Raw genomic sequence first — 27372 nt, 5'->3', positions numbered from 1 at the left:
AACACTCCATTTGTCGGACCTCATGACTCTGAAGATCTGGTCTTGCGAAGCAAAGTACTGATCCAATGGCGTTGGGCCACGACGCCGCATCAATGTTACACATGAGAAGAAGCGTGAGCTGCAGTAATGAGTGATGTAAGACTCCCGACAGGACTCTATTGTTACATAGACATTTTACAGGAAAACCGTCAACATGATGCAAGCCCGCCTGAATGATGCTGCAATCGAACTCTATCAGTTGCTGGACAAAGCCAACATCAAGCATGGAATTTTCGGTGGATATGCCATTGGAGCACTTGGCGGACCACGTGAAAACAAGGACATTGACTGCATCGCCTCGACCTCGAAGGAAGCGTTGGTTCAGTTGCTCGATGGGAACTCCGGTTTCCAATGTATTCCTCAAAGTCGCACTGACTATGTTGCGTTCTTGTGGTCCGACCGAGCTGACCGCGGGAATGCCGTGCTTGTTGAGGTCTTCGTCGAACAGTTCGAAGGTGTGTCGCATTCCTTAGGGAAGACCTTGCTGATTCGAGCAGACGCCCGTTACCGAATGCCGGATCTCGCCACGCGGACTCTTTCTGTTTCAGGACAGCTTGGCGCTTCCGGCGTTGTGTCGCTTCTGGACCCAGTTTATATCTTCAAAGGCAAGCTTCGTGCAGCGGCCACACGCGGTAAATTTCACGATTCTGCGGATATTCGATGGCTGGTGAGTCGCTTCGCAGACGAGTTGAAAGCTAAGCGGAGCGAATTCAACCTGGACCATGTTGGCCTTGCCATAAAGAGGTATCCAGAGCTGGAACTGACATTTCGTACTTTGGATATGGATCTTGTGAAGGTGAAAGAGCGCGTGGCGTCTGTCGAATTGGCTCAATTGCCGCCTCCGACGCGTGGGGATGTTCAGTCTGGTATACTTGGATGAGATACGCCTACCATGGCGATCTCAGACTCTGATTGTTATACATTTTTGCGGGTTGAAGTGACTCTCTTTTCCGTTGAATAAGGAACAAATAAAATGCCGTGTGTCTTCGCTTTTAGACTCTTTAATGTTACTTCCATTCGAGTCAGAGACAAAGATATAGCCCCGTTGATTGCTGATGAGGGTGACTCCGTGCTCACGCCATTGGGTGGTGTAATGTGTGTGCCCAAAGACCCACCACTGCACCCTGCTCATCTCCTTGTAGACTCCGAGGATGTCTGTCGCAAATCCATCTGCCCAAGGGTTGTTCTCATTCTGGGGATGACTGCTTCCTTTTCTGATAGGCGCATGATGGGAAATGACGAGGATAGATCTCGCTTTGATATTTGACTCCGATTCAGCGATTATTGAGGTAATCTCGGTCCGAAGCCAATCCAGGTCCTTTTGGTGTTCTTCATTATGCAGATCGACTGTCCAATCTGATATTCTTTGAAAATCCTTTACCCGTTGCTCAACCACTGTGCGGTTTTGTGGGCGGATATGTGACTGAAGAGTGCATCCAAGAATACAGAGAGATGGGTGAACGTCTAGCCTTGTCCGATGTAGGACTCTCAGTCTTCCCATGGTCCTTTCTTCTTTCTCAAGTCTGTAGGCACGAGCCAGGCCATCAGATCGAGACAGACCGTAGAACTCATGATTTCCAAGGACCAGATACACCGCATCGAACTTCGAACATTGCGTCGTGAGGAAAGAAAGGTATTTTTCGTAGTCCTGAAGTCGACCAATGTCACCCGCCAGGATCAGAAAAGGGGCTCGGACGGGAATGTGGAAGCTCTGATACTGGTCCCCAACTTCAAGATGAAGATCCGACAAAATTTGGAAAGTCAATGAGCATCTATTCAAGCATCGCAAAATTCGCTTGTACATACTTGAACATCGTCATATTCATCGCTGTTGAAAATAACGTTGGAGGGAATCCAGCGATCATCCAAACCGAGCCACTTTGTCAGTTCAGAATCAGCCACCCGACGCCAACGCGTTTAGGTGGCGTTTTCCCTGTTCGAAAGGGTGTCTAATCAACAAGCGCCAAGGCTGCATTAGTTTCACGTGACCGAAAAGCCATACCGAGGTATTTGCGGCGGCACTGCGGGAGCTCTGTACTCCGTATTTCCTGCAGATCGACATGAGTGCAGATGTATTATTATTGCAGACGGCGCTCAATCTGCTGAAGAGTGCGGACGTGGCCACTGTCGTTGTTGGTGAACTTGTACTCAACTACTACAACGTACCCTGTATCTAACATGTTGCTGTCTTTCACACCCCTGTCCTTCCAGAGTCTAACGTGTTACAGGATATCGAGGTCTGCGTCCCCAGCTCTCAATTCAGCGCGGCGGTGCGGGCGCTGAATTCCTCTCCTCTTTTCAAAAAACTGCCTCCCAGAACTCCCAACCTGTTCACCGGATACAAGAACTTGGGAACACGGCTTCGAGAGTTACGTTCTCAGCAGATGGCCCAATCTTGTTCGATGCCACTCTTTTGGCGGAATGTTGACCGCATCAACTCATCACACGGCCATCGCCTTCTGGCGGCGGGTTGACACTTCCTCGTTGCGCAACGAAGGGGACGTGGAAGACAAGAGAGACCAGAGAGGCAGTGGAGAACTCTGAGGCCAAGCCGTCTCAGACACTGCTGAATCCATATCAGAAAAAAGAGACTCCATTGGCCCTGATTCAACTGGGACTCCGGACAACATACTCTCTGTCTTCGAAAGACATGGTCAATGTACTTCACTGGGCGCAGAGATCGCTTCTGCGTTTACCGTTCCCAGGAAGGGCAGTTTGCCCGGCCTGGATTTCGGACCTTTGCTCCCGTCGAGAAGATTGAAGAAGAAACCCTTGTTTGGTATTCTCCTGATGACTTTTTTCCTATTCGCTTTGGATATGGCTTCGTTCAAGGCATGAAGTATTGGGGAAGCTGGGGACGGAGCGTACTCTGCGAGATACAGTGTGGCTTTGTCGGGATTGAGGTAAGTGACCCTGTTTGCGCAGCAACTTGAGGCTAAAAAGTTCCTAATTACTTTAGAGGTCACCGATACCTTGCCATGAAAGTCTATGAATGGAATTCAACACAATGCCAAAGATAGTCCGAAATATATCGCCATTTCAATTCTATAGCTTCCGACAACACTGCATCTAATTTGATGGGCACCGTCCTCGATAGCTTCAACCTCATTGCACCCAACGGCCGTTATCTGTGTCTCATCCACAAACCTCTCGGGATTGGCCCAGCAGGGCTGAGATCAATCATCCTTTGGAAGCCGTCAGGACGACGAAGAAGCAGTGTGGAGGATGAAAACTGTGTGACGAATGCGAGTGTGTTGCGAGGTGAGCTGGGTGGAAGTTGTGAGTCAGCTTGGAGTGGTCGCCTAGGGGTCTGACGTGGAGCAGTCAATCCAGGGATTTTGCGACTCCTCCGCGTCTTGCCCATTTGCTGGCCTGAATGCGTTCATACTCAAGTTGCTTTCACCCTCGCTGTTCACTCCCGCATACCTGTATACCCGCTTACTTACCTCACCATCGAAATGATATTTCGCTCGGTTGCAGGGTGCCACTCCCTCCGCCAGAGGTGCGCCGTGCCGCACGCCCTCAACTTGCGCGGTCTTGCAATGCTTACGTCGACGACATCCTGGCAAGCCTTTCGTTCTCCACGACGACTCTGGCGGTCGTTGAGTCACGGATCGCGAGGAAGCTGAGAGCTCAGCGACGAGTGTATATTTCATCCGATCTCTGATCAAATGTTGTTTTGGGGATTGGCCCTCCCTCACGATTAGGCCCCGTCCAGGGCAACGGTTCCTGCGGACCTAACCACCCACACAAGACCGTTCAGCGTGCTTTCAAGGGAACGGAGGCTAAGTCTGCGGGCGGAGGCAATCGCATGCAGGACTGGGAGGGGGAATCCATCAACTCACTTCCAGCAATGCCATCCGGCATGCTTGATTGCAAAGGGGATCCAAAAACCAGGATGCTCACTGGCGAGAGAATCCCCGTCGCGCAGATATCACCCTGCAGCATCCCGACCTTCCACCGGGGGGACCAACCAGGAAAGCGTGGCCAAGTTGCTGATTCTCCACCCTGCACTAGTATGCTTCCCGACCGACGAAGTGGACGGAAATGCCCCTTCTATCCGTGCAACTTAAACGCTAAGCGGACCCCCCGGAGGAACGCTGGCGCTGTCAGCGCTCCAGTGAGTTTCTCTCTGCATTCTTCGTGTTCAAGGTTATGTCAACCTCCCGCCTAACACAAGCTAGCCACGTGGAGGGAAACCGCATCGGCACAGAACAAGAAAACTCCTAATGCTACGGAATACACGGGGCCACTCAGACCTGGTGTTCTGTGCTCATAATCACACCTCATGGCACAAAGGAGAGGCGAAGAGCACTCATAGAAGGTGAGGAAGAGAAGAATACTCTTAACACATGGTGCTCGGCGAAGCACCTTTCGAAGAACTACAATCTCCCTTCTGGATTGTCTTCATCTTCTTCCTTTTCTTTCCGTCGTTCCCATCGTTCCCATCGTTCCCATCGTTCCCAGTCTCCCCAGTCTTCGTTCGAAACAACTCGACACAATCTTCGAAAGCTGCCACGCTCTCATTAAGGCTTTTAACATCAATCTATGGTCGTCAAGAAATATTTCTCCAGCTCTTCAGATATCAAGTCATTATATGAGTCTGAAGAAGTTCCTCCGATCATCGAAACCGAGGGAGAGTACAGAAAAGAGCGGACGAGGGAGCGAACCGACTAAATAGTCGTTAGCTGGAGAGCAAAGCGGCGAGGGATAAGTCAGCGAAAAGGTCGTGGGCGACGACTGTTCGGGGAAATATATATATATATCACGGCCGGCGCGCATCGGCGACTATAATATGAAAAAGACAAAATTTTCCCATGTTACAAATATATCATTGGTCCAAGTAATTAATGCAAGGCGGCTGTTGCTGGAATGGCACTTTCAAATCCATGAGCGAGGTCATCCAGGCGTTCGCCAGAGGCGTCAGAGACTCTGTGAGAGCATGGCGGTGAAGGATGGAGCCACTGTACCAGAGGTTCGCAAACGCTGCAGCTTCTGCCCGAAGAGAAGAAAAAACCATCGCAGGAACGAAAATAACGGCCTCTTCGCCAGTGAGGACAAAGCCCTAGTCCACGCATGCCCCGACGTCCGCGTTTACAGGCCTGCTCCTCTTGCTACTATTCCGAGACGCTCCACCACCGAGTCGAAAAACTTGCCATTCCCCCATCGCATCACATCGTCAACTGCGGCGATAAAGTCCCCTACGCTCTCCAATAACATCCCATTGCAAATCTTCAAAAGCGCCATGTTGAACTCACGTATATTGTTTTTCATATGGGTATAGTGGACCCAGAGCTCGTGGTAGGGCCCTTCGGTACAGATAGAGAAGAAAAGCGGAGGTGAACCATTTGACTGGGGATGTGGACCATCAATCTGACCGCTCGTGGAGCGTTTGACCAGCTCATTCAGCAACAGTTGCATTTTCAGCCCGCAAGCCCCGGAGACTGCGGCCTGATTTTGCGCCTCGAAGACCTGTCTGCCGGTCGAGTAAGCCTTGGCTTCAGCCACAGCAAACGGAAACATAAGGGTTGAACTTGTTTGCGTTGGCACGGCAATGAGAAGCGGTTCTGGGCTCTCGCCTCGCTCGCCCGGGATTGTGATGTTCTCAAAGGCTTGAAGGAATCGCTCGAACTCCGTATCGGTAAGATCTCGTGTTAAAATGGCGGAGAGGGCCGGGATGAGAGCGAATTGTTGTATGCCTATCGAGATATCGGGACGTGGTGTCTTAACGAGGCTCGGAGCAGGTGGAGGCATCATATCGAATTGAGCTGGCCGGTCACCGGACGCAGAATTTGATGCGCCAAGCATTGAAGGCTGGGGAACGGTGCCCATCTGGCCAGACTGCTGTTGGCTTTTCGGTGTTGGAAGTGCCGAAGGGTTGTTAACCTCATCCTGTTGGCGGACAATTTTTTCCACGAAGCTCCAGTTCATGTTCGGCCGCTGGATAGTCGGCTTCAGGTCCTCTCGCCAATCGGCCATCTCATGCAATTCAATGTTGCCGGGCTTCATGGATATGAGTGCAGTGCGGAGAATTCCAACGAAGTCGGCTTCGCTGCGTCCGCCCCGGATCTTTTCTTTACAGTCCTGGTGGAATTTCTTCGTAATGTTGCCAAGCCCAGCGATACGATCTTCCGAGACTTCGGTTCCGACAATTTTATCGACAGCGGCTTGGATGTCGTCGGGTATGTCGGTATGTATACGGAGACCAACAGCCGCAAGGCGCTGATATCTGTAGAAGGTGGTAGTTTTAGCCGAAGGCTGAGATTTGTCTGTCTCTGTTTCTGATGCAGTCATCGAACGCCGGGACAAGGTCCGTTTCAGAGTCAAGCGGTCGTTGGTTGAGGAGCCCATATCTGCATTGAGTATCCTCAAGTTGTCCGCAGTGAGCTGGTACGTAGGAGGAGGAAGTCTTGGGGACTGTTTCAGAGGGCGAACGCTTTCTGTCCCGTCGGCATCAAATTCGGGGTCTTGAGGACGCTTCCGCTTGAGACGGGACCGCTGAGAGACCGGTGCCGGTGTTGCGAGGTGTAAGTCGGAAGAAACTGACGTTTTGTTTGCCAGTCTTGTACTCCTTCGAGTACCAGCTTGAGGTTTGGGCGTGGACTTCTTGATTGGGGTTCTGCTTTGAGAACCAGTTCTGTGCCCCTGCGCTTTGCCCTTGGCACGAGGAAGGCGAGCTCGGGGAGCCATGGGCTTAAATATAAAGGCTTTATGCTCAATGAGGCGCTAGATATGCTGGGTTCAAGTGGATGGTGAGAGACAAGGATGGCGAGAGACATGGGCGGTTGGCGCTGGCGAGCTGTTTCGCTGTGCTGCACTTGGCCCTGCAGGTCTATGAAGCGCTAACCACAGCACGCTGGTAACTGGTTACCAGTATTATTGGTTCATTGGTATGTTGTGACACCAGGCTGACGCGTGAAAGGGCCCAAAAATAGAATTCCCGTTTCGCCCACAAGGGGCGGCATCCCGAGTCTGGTATATGAGCAGAACTCTTCCCAAAGAGTGAAGGGGGGAAACCCTGGGCGAATTGTGCGCGAGTCGGGAGGGGTGTTCAAGGTGAGGAGGTGGGTTGAAGCTGAATGTGGTTCTTTACAAGGCTCGTCTTAGCCGCCGCGACGTGTTTGGTCGGCGGATTATGCTCGGCATATTAATATTTGGTTGACTGCTGGAAGAAGAAGGTAGACCGGAGTGGTGACGTTGCGGCAGCATCACTTGAATTGGCGGATGGCCAATTTCGGGAAGGTGACGCGAACATTCTCCTGCGAATACGCAGCCCATGGGTTCTCTCACTTCAACGCAATCTGTCGACGCCATCATGACCTGGCTGAACACAGCGCTTTCCATGAAGCATCAATGCGCAGCACCTCCTACTTCTGATATGCACTCCGTACGTTCTTCCTGACCTCACCACTCAAGGCACAACTTGTCTGCGATCAAAAGCTCCCGCATGAGGTCAGAATACTCAGTCCCTAGACTTTCTATGCTGGGTCCATGCACCTTTGAAGCTGCTTTTCCTGGGTGGTTTCCTTTGGAGTTGCGTCGGAGGATCGCATCTGTAGGTGATATGAACTATGATCAGCTTATTGACACGCCTCCCACAGGAATGGACATCAAGATTGAATATGTTACCAGCTGATACACACTCAGTCGCGAATCCCTACGAGCGAATCCATGGGCCTTCCGAACATGACGTGATCGTCCATCTATAAGACGCCTGTTGCAGCAGGGAGCGAAGCCTGAGCAACGCTGTCATCAGGACACCAACCGTGATTCTAAACAATAATGGGATCGACGATGGGACTCTGCACTGATTCGTGGCACATGTATCGACCGCCTCAACCTGAATACCCAAGACTGCACCGAGCCACGCGCTCTCGAAATCCTGCTGTCCCCGATACCTCCCTCGAACCCTGCCCTGCGGAATTAAATGTGGAAACCGAAGGTGACTGCGTCTCCTGGGACTGCTAAGAGACAGTGGCCGGGAAACAAGCAGCTTTGACAAGCAAGCAATAGAAATGGCCTCCGAGGAGGAGACTTGAAATTCCTGGGTTTACCGAGCGTCTCGGTCCCTGGGACTTCTCTGCTGCTGGCGGATGTGGCGGAATGCGTTTCTTCTCACTCCTTGCAATGAAGGCATCCTGTTTGGCTGTGCTTGACTACACGCCCAGATGAGATGATGTCTCCTTCGTCCTGGGGCAAGGACACCTCCATCTAAATCAAGGCAAGAATATCTCGAGGGATCTCGCTTCAACCGCCTCCTTGAAATTCGCAAGCGTACCGTTGCGAAACCAAGAGGAGGAGGCCGACGAATTCATTCCAAGCCCCAGCTCCGCATCCAGCTCAACTTTTGATCCGACCCTTGCTCGTAATGTTTTGGCTGCCAATACTCGAGAACCGACCACACAGGCTCTTGCTTCTGAGACTAACATACGCATATTGGGAGGGTATGGAGATTGCGCCTTTCGCCATGACTCCTTGGGTATCGTTCCATCAATCGGCTCTTGCGCATGTTGCATGTTTTTCACATGAAGCAGGTCCTGAAGCAGGCATGTGAAATCAGTGGTGCATAACCTCGTGTTGCTTACTGTCGGCGAACGCAACGGGGGATGGGCCATTTTGGTTACCTCATCGCTTCCTTCGTACCATAGGGTATATTGAGAGAAACTTACTTTGGAGAACCATCTAGTTCCCTGCTCTGTCGCCGCCGTGCTCGTCCGACTCCCCCTTCACCAAAGCTCCTCCTTTCCTCGCCGACTCGCGTATGAGGATTCTCTCGAAGTGTTCTCATCCCATGTGGATTGCAGTCCCTCCTCTGCTGAACCGGCTATTACACCCTCCTGAGCCCCCATCCTCTCGCATCCTCCTTGCATCTCTCCTCGATCCTTCTCTGCATGCATGCTCAAGCACTGTTCGAACTTTTCAGATTTGGTCGTGTTATCGAAATGCTAAGAAAGAGCCTGCAGGAAGCATATCGGGGAAAGCAGTCGACCTGCGATCCTTTCCCTGGGTTGGATCGCGCAGGTTTCATTCAATTCAGTGTCAACACTCTGCATTACTGCGACGGAGTAAGAAGATTCTCCGACGATTAAGAGGAGGCACTTGGAATTACAAAGTGATATGCGTCAGGAAGATATTGGTACAGCATACTTCTTATCCGACTCTCGAGGGCAGCGGCATGCCCTACGCCGCCGCCAACGACGTCCAGGATACCCTTGACCATGACCACATCACGCCCGCAAAAGGCTTGGAAGCAGCACAACGCTGATCATCATGATCCCGGAGTTGCTCTACGTTGCCAACCCAAACCCAAGCATCCCTCACTTCTACTGCCCACACTGACTCGATTTGCCCTGGGATACGGTGATGCTGGCTGCATCGGCCCGAGTGGATGTGTTTGGCCGCCGCGGTTGCGTCGCCTACGTCGGAGCTATAGCCCGTGGGCCACTTGGCTGCCATGATTGAAGATCAAGGAAGGCGTTCGTTGGGCCACATTGGCAATCCGGGAGGCACGCAAATATCCGAGTTGAAATGCCCGCGACAGCAAGAGAACTGGACAAACGCCTCAAACACGCTGATAAAGAGTTGCCGACGAGATATCTAGGCATGCCATGGCATGGTCTGGGTGTATGCGTTGAGGACTACAATGGCCCATATGACACAGGCAAATCCTGTCAACGCAGAAGTGCCTCACGGGCATGGGACTACCATCTCTCCCTGAGGGTAGATGTTGCTGGCGAGTGATGGCGGCGGTGAAGGCTCATAGCTTACTCTTTTTCGCAGGCATAACATCTCATCCGCGAAGACTTCGCGTTCGACACCGCTGGCGAGGCGCGTCACGTTCTGGCCACGGTGATCTCGTTCTCCCGCAGCCTCCGGTACCAGTACGATGGGACCTGCACACCGTGGGCGACTTCAAGGGCCGCTCTCCCCCGGTGAAAAGTGGTGTAGCAAGAGGGACGGGTGCCACTTGCCCTTCAGTGTTTCGGCACGCTTTTGTCGAGGAGCACTCCAACTCTTGCCGCTACTCGTATGAAGACCTGGCCTGGCCTGACCTGTCACACTTCCGACACTGAACTGCATACCTCAAGCAGAGCACGGGTGCCATCACACATGCGAATCACCTTTTCGCGACGAATGGTTCCATACGGTTGCAGCTGCCAATCATTTCAGGCTTTCGTCTACTAAACGGCGGATGAAGGTGAGAGTAAGCACTACCAGCACCAACCAGCATCTATCACTCTGAAACAAACCTACCTACTAATGAGGATTGATCGATGGGGCGCTGAGTCAAGCTGTGATTACAAGAGGTTGCGCCAATTACCTCTACACCTCACGAGAGCATCTCCCGACAAGAAGGTGCGGAGCCCTCGAAAGGAAAGTGGAGTCCACTTCGACGTGCAGATACCATGGATATCACGGCAGTGGAATTCGTCAGTTTTACTGTAGCTACCCAGCAAGGTTCGGCGCTGTGATGGTTTTTGGCACGGCAGCTCCGCAATAACAGGTCATGACAGCAGGAGACATCCTTCTCCTCCTCCTTCGGTGCAGACCAATTACCGTGGTTGTTGAGGAGGTCCTCGCGAGAGGACGGCTTGGGGGCGCAGGAGTGGGAGGCAGCTGGGCGCTGTTAAACTCGATAAGTTGGAGACAGTGAAGGATCACTGGGGAAGGCCTTGCTGCGCCCAAGATAGTGGTCTGAGCCACAAAAAGGGCTGAGCAGGGGAACAAGAATATCAGCGCCACAAATCCTCTCGCAACGGATCATTCTGGTTTCACCACAATGAATGGATTAAGGTTCGGCTTGGATTGACCAGGTCGCAAGCGAACAGCAAGGGCCCTCCGAATGCCTCCAAGGCGAGACAACTTGGCGACGTGACGGAAAGCATGACATGATTTGTTCGCAGAGATGACCTGCCAAAGAACACATCCGGAGTGCCCTTCCATGGAGACAAGCACAATCCCTCACCCCAGCTTCGTCATCGGTTTCTCACCCAGGGGACACCGTTGCGAGACAAAAGAACCCGATGGGCGCAATTTGGCCAACCACATATGTCAACGTCGCCGAAAACGCAAGACTGATGGTGGAGAGGTCGTTTTGCTGATCTATCGGGATGCACGAGTCGAAGCGATTCACCGAGGACAGTTGCGATGGAGAAGGAATATCTACTCCCCACCTTCATTTCCAAAGCCTGAAGAGAACTCAGGATCCCGATGATACTTATCTTGCTGGTCAGGTGGTCTGTTTGTTTGTGTTTGGAATGCCAGCACCGCTGGTTGAGATGGTTTGGATCGAGCCGCCTTCGGTGATGATCCGATTCTTCGTATTATCGGACCACAGGCCCAAGTCGACGAGATCCTCCAGCAGCGAGGGGTTGACAACTTGGAATTCTTCGGTGAGGACACGGCGAGAGATACAGCTCGAAGCATCCTCGCCGACGAGCTGCGAAGTCGATGCAGTGGGCATGAGGGCGACAAGGAGAGAGTTGCGAATGCCATATTTTGGAATCTCGGGCACCTGGCGAGATGTGGACATTTCACTTTCACTTGCTCTGCGTGGGATACTACCATCGAGCCTTTGAAAACAGCCAATGCCGGCTCTAGTTATCCTATTTTGCTGTCGCTGAACGGTATGGTCACCCTTCCGATATGGATTGCGCCGGTCTCGATCGCTTGGTTTTCCTCTCGGACAACCAATATCAATCCTCCTGGCGTATACACAAACAAGATGCGATCCCTCTCTCACGCGTGTTTCCAGGCGGCCCCCTCACCCACGGACAGTGCCGTGTTTTCCGGGGCTTTCCCTCGAGCAGCAGCCAGCTTCTTGCATCTTTATCATTGTGGTAAGTGAGCCAGAGCCTACCAAAATCGATGCCCTGAAGATCATGGACAATGTATCCATCCTCTCCGCCACCGTGGCGGCGAGAAATTCAGCAGAGGTGCAACCGACCGACCCGACAAGAGTTGAGTTAAGTTGGCTCTACATACTTACGTTTACATCCCTCCCTCACTATTCACCGCCTGACCTCAAAGGACGATTTGCCCGAACGAACCCAAGAGCTAGCTCTAGGCGCTGGTTGGGTCAAGGAAGGGCGACTTTCCTCCAACCTATGAAGAAAAGGATCTCGTTCGACCAAGGCTTCGTTCGATACGTACGTACCTTCTTGTTCTTCAACGGTGTGTTGATAGAGGAGGAGGAAGGGAATCAAGAAAGTGCCCGAGGTCACACACTTCGCCCACAAGGGATGGACGCCATTGAAGAGGAGTCACCAGCGGGAGGAGGGTAGATAGAGAGACAGGTAGAGGATTTGTTACAAGACAAAGCTTTCCAGAGTTTACAAGATTCGCTATGCATTCTACCTCGCCATGTGACGCCCCCGACATGTTTCCCATTAATCATCCTCAACTGGCTGCTCGATGCATCGATGCCACGACCGAAACTCCAAGCCACATCCGCCCTGATCGGTGAAGAATTTGAGAACCCCCCCCCAGGCGCTAATGCGCTGGCATTGTCGGAAGAAGGCCGCATCAAGATCATCGGCCCAGGCTGCCTGTCCGCGGTGTGGATGTCTGTCTGTCCGCTGCGGACGATGTCCAGGTAGGTAGGTAGCACGTTGGCAACGTGAACAAGGGGGGTGGCATGCCGAGGACATTATGGTGGCTCTCGCTTACCGTTCTCCTCTCGAACACGTTCGTTAGCTACAATCCATCGTTTCCAAAGACACTGGTCCCCAGGCCATGGTGAGATTGCAGTCTGGACCAACTCAGCCGACTCACGAAGCTGAATTACCTTTAGTCATATGCTTCTTCTCCCCCGTCGGGTTTGATCCAGTCAGTATGTGGGCTTCGGCCGTACAAGGGATTGGAACACTCCATGGCCAGTGCGATAACGCGCCCGACGGATGCTTGTTGTTTCGCCCTCTTTTACCACCACCTCTTACCGAGCCACCGGTCGACAGGGGGCCACTTTCCTCGTTGTACGAAACGTCCACCTGAAGTTTCTTGCCGTTCTCGAAGTCTTCAGCCTGGGTGATCAGATATTTCTCCACAATGGCTCAATCGATGTCGGCCCCTTGTTGGATCTCTTCGTGAAGGTAACGGAGACCTGCACGACTGCTTCACCGGTGTAGAACTTTCGAACTGAAGGAAGCCTTTGCTTCAATGCCTGCTCGCACTCAGCTTGCAAGACTCGTCGCCGGCAGCACTCCGGAAGAAGCATCCACATCAGTCGCGTGGTCATCCGTGCTTCCTATGCGGTACTTCTATCACCTTCCACTCGAACAAGTATCGGATGGAAGTCGGACGGTCTTCATCGTATGTTTTGTCTGCATCCCAGCCCGCCTCTTTCATAAAAGTCAACTTCGTTGGAACGGATGCAGCCTTTGGCTCAACGCTCCCGGAGAATCGTTCGGTAGTAGGCCAAGGGCGGGAGGCTGAGGAAAGCGGCAGAGGCATTTGTTCCGTGACTGGCAACGTTGGCTCGTGATCGTGGCGATCATGCGATGGCCAATCGAGATCAAACGCGTTCGGAGGATCGTGCTCTATGTCGAGCGGTTCTGGCAAGGATATGGAGATGGTATGTAGATCGTCCTGTGGTCGGAGTCCTAGCTGAGGAGGAGAACCGTGGCCCCAAAGCGCTTCCTTTTCTTAAACAGACCATCTCTGCCCGCCCTCTCCATCGTGATTTTGGCCAGTAATATTCTGTATCTGTAAACCATCTCTTGCAATCTAGGTGTCGCTAAAGTTACGATCAACCCGCGAAGTGTGAATAAAGTCCGCTGCGTCGGTTTGAGCATTGTGTCTTCCTCCTCACCTGCTGCTTCCCCTTCTTTGCATGAAGATCACACCGGATCAAGTGACGAAGCAGCAATGCAGAGCCGTAGACAGCCATCACAAGTATCTCATCACTCTTATTTCGTCCGGCCATTCAACCAGGTTCGGAGCATTCGCATTGAGAGGGAGGATAAAAGCGGAACGCCTTGGGCGTCTCGTGTCTGTTGCATGGCCCTGTGCTGACGCCGTCCATCTTTAAATCGTTCAAGCGCCATTCAGCATCGTGAATAAATCCGCAGACCCCTGCGACGGCGAGCTCAAGATTAGCGACTGAGACGGGGATAGCGGTCCATCAGCAACCCTAAGTCAGCGTTAGCCAGAAAAAAAAGAATGTGTTATTGAGAAGTTGCAGCGAAAATGAACAAGGCCTGCTCAAGAGTTATAGCATCGATGCGTTGTTGCATGTTGACAGCAGCAGACTGCGCTCATCGCTGCAGCTTGCGTTTGCCAACAACTTGTTGATCTTTGCCGAGTCAGCCCCAGTTCAAGCTTAATTCCAAGTAATTTAATTGGATGCGGCATAGGGTTCCGCTCCAAAGCGTCCGGCTGGGCAGAAATATAAGCCAATCATCAAAAGAGTTTGCTTACTTAGCTGCCTTAATCTAGTCAAGCGGATAGGCCAATGCACTAGCTCTGCTTTAGTCGACCCTCCGGCAGAACTTGATTCCTGTCAGATTCTTGCCAGAGGTTTTGGAACTCGAATCCTCAGAGAGCTCGAAAAATCGAAAAGTCGGAATTCTGATTACATAAGCAGACGAAGGAATCGAGCCCGGGGAAACCTTGCAACAGGATCTGGCAGATGCTGAAAAGCACAGACTGCTGGGACACCCACAACAGGTGGTTGGAGATCACATCATCCGGAACATCTTTACAGTGTGCAAAGCATCTACAAAGCGAGAAGAGGGAAAGACACAACACAATGTCTTCCAAAGTCGAGCTTTGGAAACAAAAGACAATGCCCATCACCTGAAGGTGAGTAGGTTTGCAGTGACCCGTTTTGCACGGGTGATGCAGTGCCCTCGAGCGAGAGCAAGATGCATTGGAAGTGCATCTTGACCAGCCATAGATCCCTACCACAGACCCGAGAAGGATTCCAACACCAGCATCACCGACTGACACGTGACTGGTCAAGACTCGCTGAGGTTTGTCAATTTGTTTTCTCCAGAGTCGACACAGTGACTTCCACCACTACCTCGGTTAATTGTACCTCGCAAGGGCGTGATTGGTTTGAAATGGGACACTATATCATATCTGGTATAGCCAGACTTGGTATTTACGCGCATATCCACGGAAGGTGCAAAACAACTTTCCACCGCAGCTTTCAGCGCAGGCAACTTCTGCTCCCTCCTAACAGCCTTCAATCGCTGCATCTAGTTGCCGATGAATGGCTTTGTGGAGTGTCGCAGGCCAGTTCGGCCCTTGCCCTTGCTTGCTGATACAAGAATCCGTGGCCAGCCAATGTTCTCTAACCGCCGACCTGTCGCCTACGGTGTATCCTGGCTTCCTGACAGCCAAACTCCGGATTCCTGCTACGTTTCCCATGCAGCTTAAGCCTGACGTAGGCTCGCCACGACCTCTACGCCTCCCTGACGCGAGACACTCTACCGGCCGCCCGCCAACGACATCTTGCAACCAGGGTGACGACGAGCAAAATCCCGAACACGCAGAAATACATATCCTCACATCGGTCTGTTGACTGCGGCGCCATGCCACTCATCGTGACCAATCTGCCAACTCACTGGATCGAGGATGCACCTCCTATCGTACCCTCGCTGACGTGACCCGAACCCTCATCGCCTCCGGTCAGATCATTGAAAGAGATGGACGAATGGAGGCTGTCTGTGAGCCCGTCTGGCGGTCAGCCATACCCCTGCAGCGTGCTCAGAGGTGCTCCTTGCGCAGACACTTTCTTGATCACGAAGCAAGGCTGTTGCCTGCTACATGTCCCTCAAGTGTGTGAGGAGAGTTGAGCCCTCACCAGCTGCTGTCAGGTTGTGGATCATGAAAAGAAATGGGCAAACAGAGGTTGTCTGTCTGTCTGCTACACCGCAGTCAGTCATATTCCTGCTGAATGTCTAGAGGTATTCCTTGCGCAGATATGGCTTGGATGCTGAAGAAGCCTGCTGTCACACATCCCCTTCAGCTAGATCAATGATCTGGAATAACCAGAGTGCATTTAAGAAGAGGAGGATATAGACACCCGGTGTGCTTAAAAGAAGAGGGGAATATATGCTTTATCTTCAATGAGAAAAGGACATGGGCCTTGATAACGCACAAAGTAAGTGACGTGGATATTCTGAACACTCATTTCCTTGTGTTAGGGCTTTACGTGCAACGATAAATTCCGCCGACGCCTTTCACACGAAGCAATCACACCACAGCCAGAATATGCTCTCTTCCTCAGGGAGACTCGAGACATCCAAGCACCTTGTCGGGAGGTTCAGAACGAGGGTACCGCGGCGAACTAGCTCCCGCCGTTTCATTTCAATCCTGCACCTGCACCTGCGTCCTCTTGGAAGAGGGCATTGCCATGAGAATACAATGGTTGCTACAATGGTTCCCAAAGCGTTCTGAGGGATCTGGCTGTCCGTGACTGAAGGCAGGTGCAAACAAGACAAGGCATGCTTAGGTCTTGACGTGACCGCTAAGAAGAGTCGGCATATCGAGGGTGGCCTTGATGAATGAATGTGGAAATACAAAGTGCCCGCGGAGCTCTCCCGTTGCGCTACAACGTTGGACCTGCTAGCAGTCGTGTTCCATGTCCCCTTACCATCACCTACCATCATGTCGGGTTGCAGTGTTCCCTGTTCAAGGCCTAAGAACTTTGTCTGGGCACTAGAGACGACCACCCCGAGCACGCTGGCGGTTGACTGTACGGAACCCTAGTTAGGTCCTTGCAGTGTCCTTCAACAAGTCAATATATAATCCTCGTCCTCTTGCTTCATATCTAGGCTAATGCTGTTATTGCTTCACCGGCTGCTGCTGTCATCGTCGCCTCTCTCCCTCAGTGCCTTCAACGCCCTCCCTTCCGCCGTCATCCCCTTTCCTCGCCCTGTTCCCCCCCCTTGCGGAGGAAACATCGGTGTTCAACGATCCGTCACGGCAGTCACGCTGGTCTTCTCTTCTGGTTCGACGACGAGAAACCCAAAAAGAAAAACCAAACCACCCAACGCCGCGAAGTCTGGATTTGGGGGGATTGACCAGATCCATCTCCTCTCATTTTATCTAGCCTTCCTTTGCCCAGCTGGCAGATCCTTCGTGAGAGAGGCATGTATGTGCTTCGAGGCAGCTTGCTCTGGGGCATGCTTGCACGCACGCACGCACGCATCCTGATATGCCTCACCTGGAAGCAGACAGATAAAGATAACTTGCTCTTTATCTTAATCGCCCAGACCAGACTAGACCAGCCCTAAGCGGAGCGGGCTCTTCTGATTGAGAGCGGACGGAATTGCTTTCTTTCCGCCTCTTTCTCTTTTTCTTTTGGTACCCTCCCTTCAGGACTCGTCGTGATAATCCATTCTGACTCCTTCCCTTAACGTCGTCCAGACGGGTTCCATCCAACTTCTTTACTCGGATCCGTCTTGTCCTCCACTAGCACACACTGAACTCCCACTCCTCTTCCTCTTCCTCTTCTTGGGAGAAGAGGCCTGCGCTGGCGTCTCGTCTGGCAGAGTTGTTTCGAGGTCTCCGTGGCCTTTGCAAAGGACTGCAAACGGGCAAGCGCGAGAGAGAGAGCTTGGATCTCCAGTGAGTGGTCGTTCTACTTCTCCCCCAAATGAAACACGCTGAAGCGTTCGTTCCGCGTCTCGTCCCCTCCTGGGTGTCGACCAATCAAGCCGCACCATCGTTGCCTCGAGCTGCTCAGTGAGAATGGCGCCTAGCCAACCTGACTGCCATGAAGCCTGCCTGCTCACGTTCTGCCGATGGGAGGAAGCCCATTGTGCGCACGAAGGCTGCGCCCGTCGGCAACCACCCCTTTCCTTCGCTTTGGGGCACTTGATGCTGCATGAACATGTGGGAACCTCAGATAGCCAGATACTCTCTCTCTGACAGCCTGCATCAGCGGGTCTTTGTCCTCTCGATCGCAGATCCTAGGGATATGGCGTGTGCTTCTCTCCTCTGAACCCTCTCACCCGCACCGTTTCGGCTTCACCCCAAGCCCTGCCACCCACTTCGTCCGCCGTAGCATTCCCACATGAGATCCCTGCTCTCGTGCTTGTCCGTCATGATCTGTGTGAATCAGCTGTCGCATCCAGGACACACAGGGCGGAAGAGGGCACCTCTTCGCCCCGAGGACCCATTCGGCACCATTTCAATGTCTTTCCTCGGGTATCCCTAGGGTGCGCTGGTGACTGCTCACACGTCCCAGCGGCTTATTCTGATTGTCACAGTCGCCGTTTATCGCGCCGCGTAAGTGTCCCTGCGATGCTGCGTCGTCGGGCTCGTCGGGGCGCTCTCCATCGTTCCCACAGAGTGTTTCTCGAGCCCCTAGAGTCCGAGGGCGACTGCCTGCACGTCCTCTTCGCTTCGGCCGATGCTCGTGCCCGTCGTGCACATCGCGATATGCACGCATCCTCGCCATACAGCGTGGTCTGGCCCCCTCGCGGTGCCTTACGCCGGTCGCATGAAGCGATTCTCAAGTTTCCTGGTCCGCTGGCGGCTCTCTGCATGACCCCTGTACGTCCCCTTCGCCTCTTCTGGCGCTCGTGAGTGTCGTGCACCCCGTCGTGCTCGCGTCGTCATGATACTGGGTGGTCGAGGCCTATCTGGGCGTTCGGCACCGGTCTCAGGGAGGATTTCTCGAGTCCCCAATCCGCTGGTGACTGCGTTCACGTCCTCTTCGCTTGTCATAATGTCTGTGAGCCTCATACACTGCGCCGTGAATTCGTCCTGATGGTGGGTGGTCGGGGTCCGCCGCGGTACCCTACACTGGTCCCATGGTGCGCTTTTCGAGCTCCCTGGTCCGCTGGCGAGTGCATGCACATTTGCTTTGTCTCTTCCAATGTTTCTGCGCGTCGTGAACCGCCCAATTCAATCGTCCTCGCGATGCTGCTCAGTCGAGGCCGGCCAGGGCGTTCCGCACCGGCCCCATGGACTGTTTCTCGGCCCCTATAGTCCACTGGCGGTTACCTATACGTCCCCGTCGCTTCTCCCAATGCTCTTGAGCGTCGCTCATCGCGCCATGTAAGCGTCCTCGCGATAATGGGTGGTCGGGGTCGGGGTACGCCCCGGGGTACTCGGGACGACAAAACCGGTGCCTGCGCCCGCACCACGCGTCCGGCAGAGTTCCCAAGCATGGCATTGAGTGTTTTGCATCTCGCCCTTCACGATGTCGTCGTCGCCGGGTCGAAATTCCGTCTTTGAAATTTTCGAAATTTTTTGCCCATGTTGAAAAAATCAACTTTCCCAATTCGCATCCAAATCAAATCTCAATTGCCGTCCGAGGATCCCTCGAGACATAGAAGTCTTGTGCAACTTTTCTTTTTCCATCCTTGAGCGTGGTTGCTGGACAATCGTGTGGTTTGCTAGGAGGTCCGAATTTCGCTCCGTCGCTCCCATTCCGCAACCAGTAGACGGAGGACTTCGAAAGCACTTTCATTAAAATGCTCATAGTTGAGAGATGGGGTTAGCATTTTGTTTGAATGGCTCGCACTCACGGGGCAAGGAGAATCGATGTGCTTCGATCCGTCCATAGGCTTGGCGCTGAAAAAAATACCAAACGTGCAACGTTATTTGTAGATCTTTTTCACTTGTTCTCCGAAGATATGATTTGATATCTCTAGCTGTAGCCAGAGTATGAGCTTGCAGAGCCTAGTGGTGGTTGAGTTAGATGGGGGTCGAGCTCCGGTGTCGAAAACTTGCGCACAAACCCGGCCGTTTCCGGCCGTTTTCTCCTCCATAATGGGTCCTTTTCAGAATTTTTGACCACAGATAGTTGAAGACTGCCTGTTATTTGCTGCAGCAAGTGCTGGATCGTCCTTCAAGGCGTTCGTTGGCCGGTGGTGGGCGTATTTGCCTGCCAGACACACAATTTTCCGGCTACTTTTTCGCCCTTGGCGGACACCTGCGCCGCTGCAGGACCTTTCAAGACAAGGAAATCCTTCAGAACCCTCCGATCCATCATCTGGAGATGTGTTTGCATCGTGGACAAGGCAAATGCATTTCATGGCAGGGTCACAAAGTGCGTTGCAGAAGCACCTCATGAGATGGGATGGGCAGCGCTGCCGTAGCAAACACTGCCATATTCCCTCCTTTCATGACGCACGAGCCTTCAATACAGCTCGATAGCGTTTCTTCACCAAGCGACGGTATCAGCGACAGCGGTCTCAAGCGGAAGGCGCTATTCCTTGCCCGTTGTGTCCTATCCCCAAAGGCTGAAAGAGGATATCAGACGTCCGCAACTGGGGGCAATCGCGGCATTTTCAGTGCTCAGCGTATCTCCACAAGAGCCGGCGAGAGTGGCATTGTTCCAGATGGTGTACAGGCCAATCATGGAGTGGTAGGAATAGACCTGTAGGCAGACTGGAGTGTTGAACTTCCTGAGTAAAATCGTGTATCCTGCTTTGATACCAACCTCGTCACATATCATTGGTGTTTGGCAGAGAGCATGACATAAGCGCCCAGCCCAAACCAAATCTCAGCCCTTGACCTTCCATCCTTCTTTCCTAACCACAACAGTAGAAATTGGACTGGGAAATAGCACTATCATACCTTCTGGGCGGCGGAGTCACAACGAGACAAAGTTCATGCAATTATCCTAAGGAGTCGTGGAGGTGCAGATGGCTTTTGGAGCTGCGGATTTCGGAGTGGTGGGAATTCCTAGGATCCAGCCAATAGAATCTGCTTCTGGTCTCGACAAGGGAGAAACAAACAACCTCTTAAGGAATAGTCGTTGTCATGACAATCTGCCTGCTCCGCCAGTTTCCCGCAGGATAATAAAACAAATCCTTGAATTGATGAATGAGTGAGTCGACGACCTCGCAACAAGAACAACATGGTAGTGGTCGCTTCTGGCAATCACCAAGTGAGATTTGATTCAATGCGACGTGGAATTGTTTTTGTATGCGTGCACTGTCCCAATTACCTGCAGATGTGTAACTGTAGATTATTTGGACATGTGCCCTCCAAGTAGGCAGGTTTTATCATGGGTTGGGTGATGGAATTTGATGATTGAAGTGCGAATGACTATTATCTAAAAGTTGCAGAGCTGTAGTGTTTTTGGGTGTTGTGAGCATAAAAAGGCATCAAGGCATGGAGTGGTGTGGCAGTTGCCTTGGCACTGGCCCTGTCCTGACGGTGCCTATGACGGTCCCAGCAGGCGCCTATGATGGTCTCTAAAGACAGCCCCCAAGGTCCAAATTTAATGAAGTTTTAGGGGCGGATAGGTAGACCGACGAATTTCCGGGCCCCAGGGAGCGCCCCTACTAGTTTGAGTCAATGGAATCCCTCGAGCTCGCTCTTGGTTTTTTATCAATTTTTCGGTGCTTCCGTGTAATTATCGCGTTCTACTATGACACTGGTCGGGATATCTCTGCTCGAGTGTTCTTCGTGAAGTTTGAAGAAGGAATGAGTGTGTTCGTCATGACCGAGGCGGTGGGCAAAATCGCGCGCTGAGTGTCGGTCGTTGCCGCAGGACCCTCAGGATTCAAGGTGCAAATCCCCATTCACTACTGCCCGAGGTGCCCTTCCAGCGTGACTTCGGTTAATGCTCGGCAGAATCTGACACCACCGAATTTCTACGGAAATCGATTCTCTGCATCAAAGGACAGGACAGTGCAGGAAGGAGATCGTTCCAAAGGAGCAGAGATGGGAAATATGAGAGTAGTAAAGGCTTTTTATTCCAACAACATTATACATATCGTCGTTCATCCCCAGAGGTAGCCTCTCCAAGCCCACGTATGAGCACACCATTGTGTGGCTCCTAGAACTCGAACTCATTGTAGGCACGCCGGAGTCTGTCTCACCTGGGTGGTTTGGCTCGTCGTCCTTGCTTGTCATGTCATCGAACATGCCTCAGAGCGCACCGAGGTCAGGAGCCGGGAGCTGACGTCGTCACCTTCAGGGATATCCGTCTCTGCAATAAGGCGATATGTGTCTGGATACAGACCTTCTAATGACTCGTCGTCATCGCCAGGGAGACAGCCTCGTCCCTAAGCTAGACACGGTGCCGTTCTCGGGTCTACCGTCCTCGAAGAAAGTGGGTATTCCTGCGGACCTGCAGTTCAGCCCAAGCGAGCGATTGATCCCCTCATTCATTCTTTTTTTCTGCTGACGACGAGAGGCTTCTCCATCCGGGACCCCTGTTTTACCCAGGTCTTCTTGGCTGCTCCGACTTCATTGTAGCTTCTCTTATCCGGGTCCAAGACCTTGTCACACGATCTCCGCGTTGCGGTCGAGATTGTACGAGATTCTAGGGAGCATTTTGTTCAGGCGGTCGTCGTCAGGGTCCTCTGCGGGTCTCTACTACCTCGCTGATGCTTGTTGGGCAGCTTCGGGCTGGAGGTAGAACAAGCGGGGTTATAGGAACGAGCCACATCGGGGGTGGCTCAGGGTAGGAGATGGTGAGGCCATGATGGGAAGCGCCTGCGGCCTGGAGTGAGACACCGAGTTGGTCCCCAAGCCACATGGGAGCATGAAATAGAGGAGGAGTTGTTGACCAGGAGCACAAGGGACAGACGTTGGCGAAATGCCCACCAATTTCAGTCTCCAGGGTCTATTGGGTGCCTGCGCAGAGCGGGATTGCAACCGCTGCTGAGGAGCTTGGACAGCATTCCAGCAAAAAAGATAAGTATTGTTGTCGACCCAGGTCCAGAAAAAAGCCGAAGACAACGCTCAATCGAGGCAAAAGAGCGCTCAGCAATGCAAGAAAGGCGGTGCCACGTCCGCAGCTCGACGATGCTGCTGTCCATAGTATTTGGTCGAGAGGGCCGGACTGACAACCAAGGTGAACGAACTCGCGGAACCTGCCATTTGTGTCGCGGCCAGCACAACCACGTGAGTCCACGTGATCCTTGACACAATCTGCATCTCTACTCGCTAGATTTCCTTCGCCTACTACCGAGTACTACTAGGCCCAGCCATCCTCCAGCCTGGCTACGAGATACCTACTCCGAGCACATTTCCACCACAACCCTACTCTGAAGTTTCAAAGTGTCCTCGAAATGTCCCACCGTCCTTTGCACGCACTCTTCTCAACGTTTCCTGTCACGTGCATCCCAACGAAAAATCGTACCGACATTCATTCACCGCCGCAGGGCAGCAAATCAATATGCTTTGACAACACCCTCCTTATTCAGCCTCACCGCCTCTTTGCCCACAGGGACAGGGCATCGTCGATACCTTCTTCCCCACATTGCTCTTTATCATCCCCCTCTCTCCTGAAGCTGAAGGCCTCTTTGATAGATAACGATATTATTGAGGGAAGTCGGGATTCTCGGAAAAGGCTATCAAGGATGAGCCTGCCTATCTTTTTGCGATCACAGCACTATATGAAAGAAATAACAAATAACCTAGACCTTGTTGACCAACTTGCAATGGGCTCCATTGCATATCATATCGTGTCGTGTCGTGTCATGCCACTGTCGAAATGGCGATAACCCAGACTATCGGGCATATGTAGACATGCCGTAACTTTTCCTTCTTTTCCAGAGCAGTGATGTAGATGTCCCCAAAACCAAGAAAGTCTCCCAAAACCCTCTCCCGAAAGGTATCTCCTTCGACTCAAGTTATTGTGGTCCTTTGCGTTGCTTCTTTTGTCTCTGCCTTTGCGCCTCGTAGAGATATCGCCCTCCGAATCATCACCATCCGGCAAACCAGGCGTGCATCGCTTGGGGCGGAAGGTCGTGCTCTTCATCCCGAGACGAGTGGTCGCTGTCACTGTCGGGGGCCAGCGTTTGGCCCCCGTGAGGCCATCGAGTCAAGAGCTTCCAGGAAGCGTTCGAGGCTCGCAACATGTTGACAATCAGAATTTGTAGCTGTGCTTGGGTCAGTCGTCACCAGCTGCAGGGTATGTGAAGGACAATCTTACAGTATAGAACAAGGGCTGCTTTTCAGGGAAGGATACCACTAACGCTGTTATAGCAAACGTTGTGAGTATGTTGAGGAGCGAGCGCAAACTATCACCCAGAAGGATTTTCGAGGTATGTGAGCTCTCGTCGAGCAGATTCCGTTGTCGGGGCTTTCGTGGACCGGGCCTCAGCGTTGGGATCGACCTGCAAGCCCAGTTCAATCTGATTCCGTAGTTGATGACGACCAGCACGGCGGACAGCGACATTCCAGTGGCATCATCATTGTCTCTATTTCACGTCAATCCAGAAATTTTCCAGTGTGAGGCAGCACTACTGACAAGAAAAAAGACGTCACCACGAGGCCAACCGTGGATGCGGCCCAGGTGCCTGCCAGCAAGAGTTTCTTCCAGGTGCTCCAGGACTGGAGGTACAGGGCGTCAATGGCTCCAGCTATCTCGACAACCTATCTCATGTGTTAGAAAGAGATGCACAGAGAGCGGAAGGCACAAGCAATACCTCAAACGTAGCCCCACAGAACAGCGAACCCCGTGCGATGGCCACGGCGTCCCATGTAGGCCAGTGCAGAGCGGCCGCAAGAATCAAAACGATGGCTAGGAGCGTCTGGGAGGTGGCATTAGCAAGGTGGCTGAGCACGAATATGGTATTCTTGTCTTTCAAGCCATCTTGAACAGGTCCAATGGACTTCCAGAGGTCGGCGAGAGTAAAGACAGTATTGAGAGCACTGCAGAGCAAGAAGGAATCCAACATGGTGCTTTAGTTAACCAACGATCAAGAATGAACAGCAAAGGTGGGCGGTGAAGACAAGCAGGGTAGGACAGGTAGGCAGCCGTCGATCATTTATATCACTTGCTCCAGCGAAGGGCGAGGGTCCTTGACTCCTTGTCGCTTATTTTGAGCAGCTTGCAACTGCAAGAAAGCATGTGGTCAGGAGACCAGCTCCCCAGGCATATCAATCAGGACATGCCATTGCCTCGCCTGGCGAGTTGGTGAACTTTCGTGCCGCAAGGAAAAGAGTCGTGTCGACCTAATCTAGGCCTGGAACCTGATTAGCACGCTGGCCCGTCCACGAGAGTAGAATTTGGCGATAAGATCCTCGCACTTGAAGCATCCGTACTCCGCAAACCCACAGGCCACGCTTATGACTTCAAAATGTGATGGTAGGTGATATTGGCTGTTATTGGGGGGCATTGATGATCGTTGCCGTGTTTGGATGGAGCTCTAGGCATGAAGCCCCTTGGTTGCGAGTTTTCGAGCAAATCCTATTGGCAGGCTGGTCATCGGAAGAGCTAGGGGAGCCGGAAAGAGACCTGCCGGCAGACAAGACCCTGGATCATTGATGCCAAATACCCAGTAATGCAAGGAAAAGCAAGCCAGCGACGCCTCCTGCTTGCTGGCTTGCGTTCCTGCGTGTCTGCGTGTGTGTTTGCTTTCCTGTCTTGATTGACTGCTGGAATGGAGCGGCTTCCACCCTTTACTTGCCTTGTGTGTCGATCTTGCTCTCTTCTCTCCCCTCCCAGAATCGGATATCAGGTCGAGCCACCTCGATTGAGAGTCAGAATACAGGGCGGACAGTGCCGCAGGAAGCCTCCTCACTTTGACGGCCCAGGGCTTCGGGTGAAAAGCGACGTGATTGGCGGGCCGATCGCTGGTATGGGGAGAAGACCCTCAACATTTGTTTTTAGGCCAATGGCTCCCACAGGTGGCTGTGAACCATATAGGACACTAAATGCTTCGTAGAATCATCATTTTTTTATCAGTCCAAGTCAGGCTTCCATTTGACAAAGTCGTGCCAGCACCTGTCAAGGGTCGGGTTTCAAGCAGGAAGGCCAGTCCAGGCAAAGTCGATTTGAGATGAGAGCATCAGTTTGATAGCTCGGGATGAGGACCAGGCCTGATGCAGCGTAGGCTTAGGACATCATGACCGGCTCTGTTTCGAGCACTCGGAATGCATGAAGCATATCCATCACGCCTTTGCACTCCGACTATGTGAGGCCTAAGTTGGTGCGGTAGCCTAAGCCTCAAGCCCTGGTGACATCTTTTGGTCGGCCCCTGGTCGGGGAGGTAGATCTAAAAATTGAGTTGAATTTCTCGCTGCCTGTCCAAATGGACCACTCTCACATCGTGATTGACCATGTCCCCGAGAATCGCAATCGTCTCTGATGTATCAGCTTGAACCTTCCATGCGAGTATGAGCTATGGCGTTGTAAAAATGTCAATCTTTCAACTCACCTTCTGAGAATTCGCAGCTGCGATCCAACAGTGAGCTGTTGAAGTCGGGCATCCCGGCTTTCATGTACAGGTGTCTGGGCCAGGATCCCGATTTCAGATGGCCTTTGGAACTTGACTTCGATATGACGTGGCTGGACTCTGTTGTCTCCGAGGAGGACTGTGACAGGCCACGGACGGGCCGGGAAAGCGTGCCCCTTTCAAGGACGGGGCCATGAGCTACCTTCCCAACGACGTAGAGATCAAAACCTCATTGCGATGGTTCACAAGCCATAATCTCCAGTTCAGAGGAATGCAAGGCTTGCTTCTTCCCAGGCTGTGTCGTTTGCTCCACGAACAAGTGCTGCGTGATCTTGCTGCGTACCACCAGGTCCTGTGCAACACACTGGAAGACTGGTGGAGGACTTTCCTCACGTCGGGTCTGATCCTTTCAACGTGGAATGAGCTCACCATCTGTCGCGACTCTCACCACCAGTCCCATGTGGACTATCCAGCAAACGAGATTATCAAGCACCTCCGACGCAAAACTATCTAACTGACCGCCAAACTGGACGCCGTCACGCCTGACACGAAGGCCCTCGGTTCCATGAGGGTCACATACCCAGTTATCGAAGAAACTCGCATGTAACTCTCATTCCAAGGTTTTTGTTTACCAGGAGGTGTTTTCCTCCACATCGCTGACGCTTAGAACAGTGGCAACGCGATCGACGAATAGGTATTCGCTCATGCTCATGGCAGGGTGCATGACTGGGACCGACCCCATATTTCAGAGATTCATGGCTGTTTGAAACGGTCTGTGGTGATACTTCGCTCGAAGCTTTTGGTTTGGAGACATGCTGAGGAGGCGAAGTCATCGAGCGAAGATTTGAATGACTGGAACCGTGTCCCACTCGGGTCATGTGGATGTGAGATGGCAGTCGACGCATGACAGCAGTCAGGTCAATGGAAGGGCTGCGAAGGTTTCGGAGTCAGTATTGCAGTGTAGTCGAAATTACCTCAAGCGTTGGTTGTTTGTGAGATCCGCCCGGCCCCAGGTTTCATGCTCCCCCTCGCTTATCGTGGTACATTAATTTAGTCGGATGAAGGACAGTCTTCGAGGAAATCGGTAATTGCAAGGCAGCACGACATCGCCTGCGCTTGTTTATCGTGCAGATTGGTAGAACAGTTTCTTTGGGCGGACGGGGAACTCAGCAGGTGGAGGTTCGGTAGAGGGCACGCGGATGGTGTTCACCAAGGCGGATTGGGGGAG

General features: G+C 52.5%; 6 protein-coding genes across 6 annotated transcripts; 3 read left to right on the top strand and 3 right to left on the bottom strand.

Moving 5' to 3' along the window:
• Window positions 1–193: 193 nt before the first annotated feature.
• Window positions 194–919, top strand: AYL99_11016 (hypothetical protein; the record flags this gene model as incomplete). The annotated part of the gene is made up of 1 exon (XM_018842522.1): window positions 194–919. The coding sequence occupies one exon, from the start codon at window positions 194–196 to the stop codon at window positions 917–919; it is 726 nt and encodes a 241-aa protein (XP_018687935.1).
• Window positions 920–2099: 1180 nt separating this feature from the next.
• On the top strand, window positions 2100–2513 carry AYL99_11015 (hypothetical protein; the record flags this gene model as incomplete). Its single annotated transcript, XM_018842521.1, has 2 exons — window positions 2100–2201; window positions 2268–2513. 2 exons carry the CDS (start codon window positions 2100–2102, stop codon window positions 2511–2513), a joined length of 348 nt encoding a protein of 115 aa, XP_018687934.1.
• A 2620-nt stretch (window positions 2514–5133) lies between these two features.
• Window positions 5134–6729, bottom strand: AYL99_11014 (hypothetical protein; the record flags this gene model as incomplete). The annotated part of the gene is made up of 1 exon (XM_018842520.1): window positions 5134–6729. One exon carries the CDS (start codon window positions 6727–6729, stop codon window positions 5134–5136), a length of 1596 nt encoding a protein of 531 aa, XP_018687933.1.
• Window positions 6730–11269: 4540 nt separating this feature from the next.
• On the bottom strand, window positions 11270–11572 carry AYL99_11013 (hypothetical protein; the record flags this gene model as incomplete). The annotated part of the gene is made up of 1 exon (XM_018842519.1): window positions 11270–11572. One exon carries the CDS (start codon window positions 11570–11572, stop codon window positions 11270–11272), a length of 303 nt encoding a protein of 100 aa, XP_018687932.1.
• Window positions 11573–20125: 8553 nt separating this feature from the next.
• Window positions 20126–20416, top strand: AYL99_11012 (hypothetical protein; the record flags this gene model as incomplete). The annotated part of the gene is made up of 2 exons (XM_018842518.1): window positions 20126–20368; window positions 20414–20416. The coding sequence occupies 2 exons, from the start codon at window positions 20126–20128 to the stop codon at window positions 20414–20416; spliced, it is 246 nt and encodes an 81-aa protein (XP_018687931.1).
• Window positions 20417–23666: 3250 nt separating this feature from the next.
• On the bottom strand, window positions 23667–24644 carry AYL99_11011 (hypothetical protein; the record flags this gene model as incomplete). Its single annotated transcript, XM_018842517.1, has 4 exons — window positions 23667–23843; window positions 23897–24164; window positions 24215–24339; window positions 24393–24644. The coding sequence occupies 4 exons, from the start codon at window positions 24642–24644 to the stop codon at window positions 23667–23669; spliced, it is 822 nt and encodes a 273-aa protein (XP_018687930.1).
• Window positions 24645–27372: the final 2728 nt, after the last annotated feature.

This window comes from Fonsecaea erecta (genome assembly GCF_001651985.1).
Source record: "Fonsecaea erecta strain CBS 125763 chromosome Unknown Scaff13, whole genome shotgun sequence".
Classification (NCBI taxonomy): Eukaryota; Fungi; Ascomycota; class Eurotiomycetes; order Chaetothyriales; family Herpotrichiellaceae; genus Fonsecaea; species Fonsecaea erecta.
This window is presented reverse-complemented; position numbering and strand designations above follow the sequence as displayed.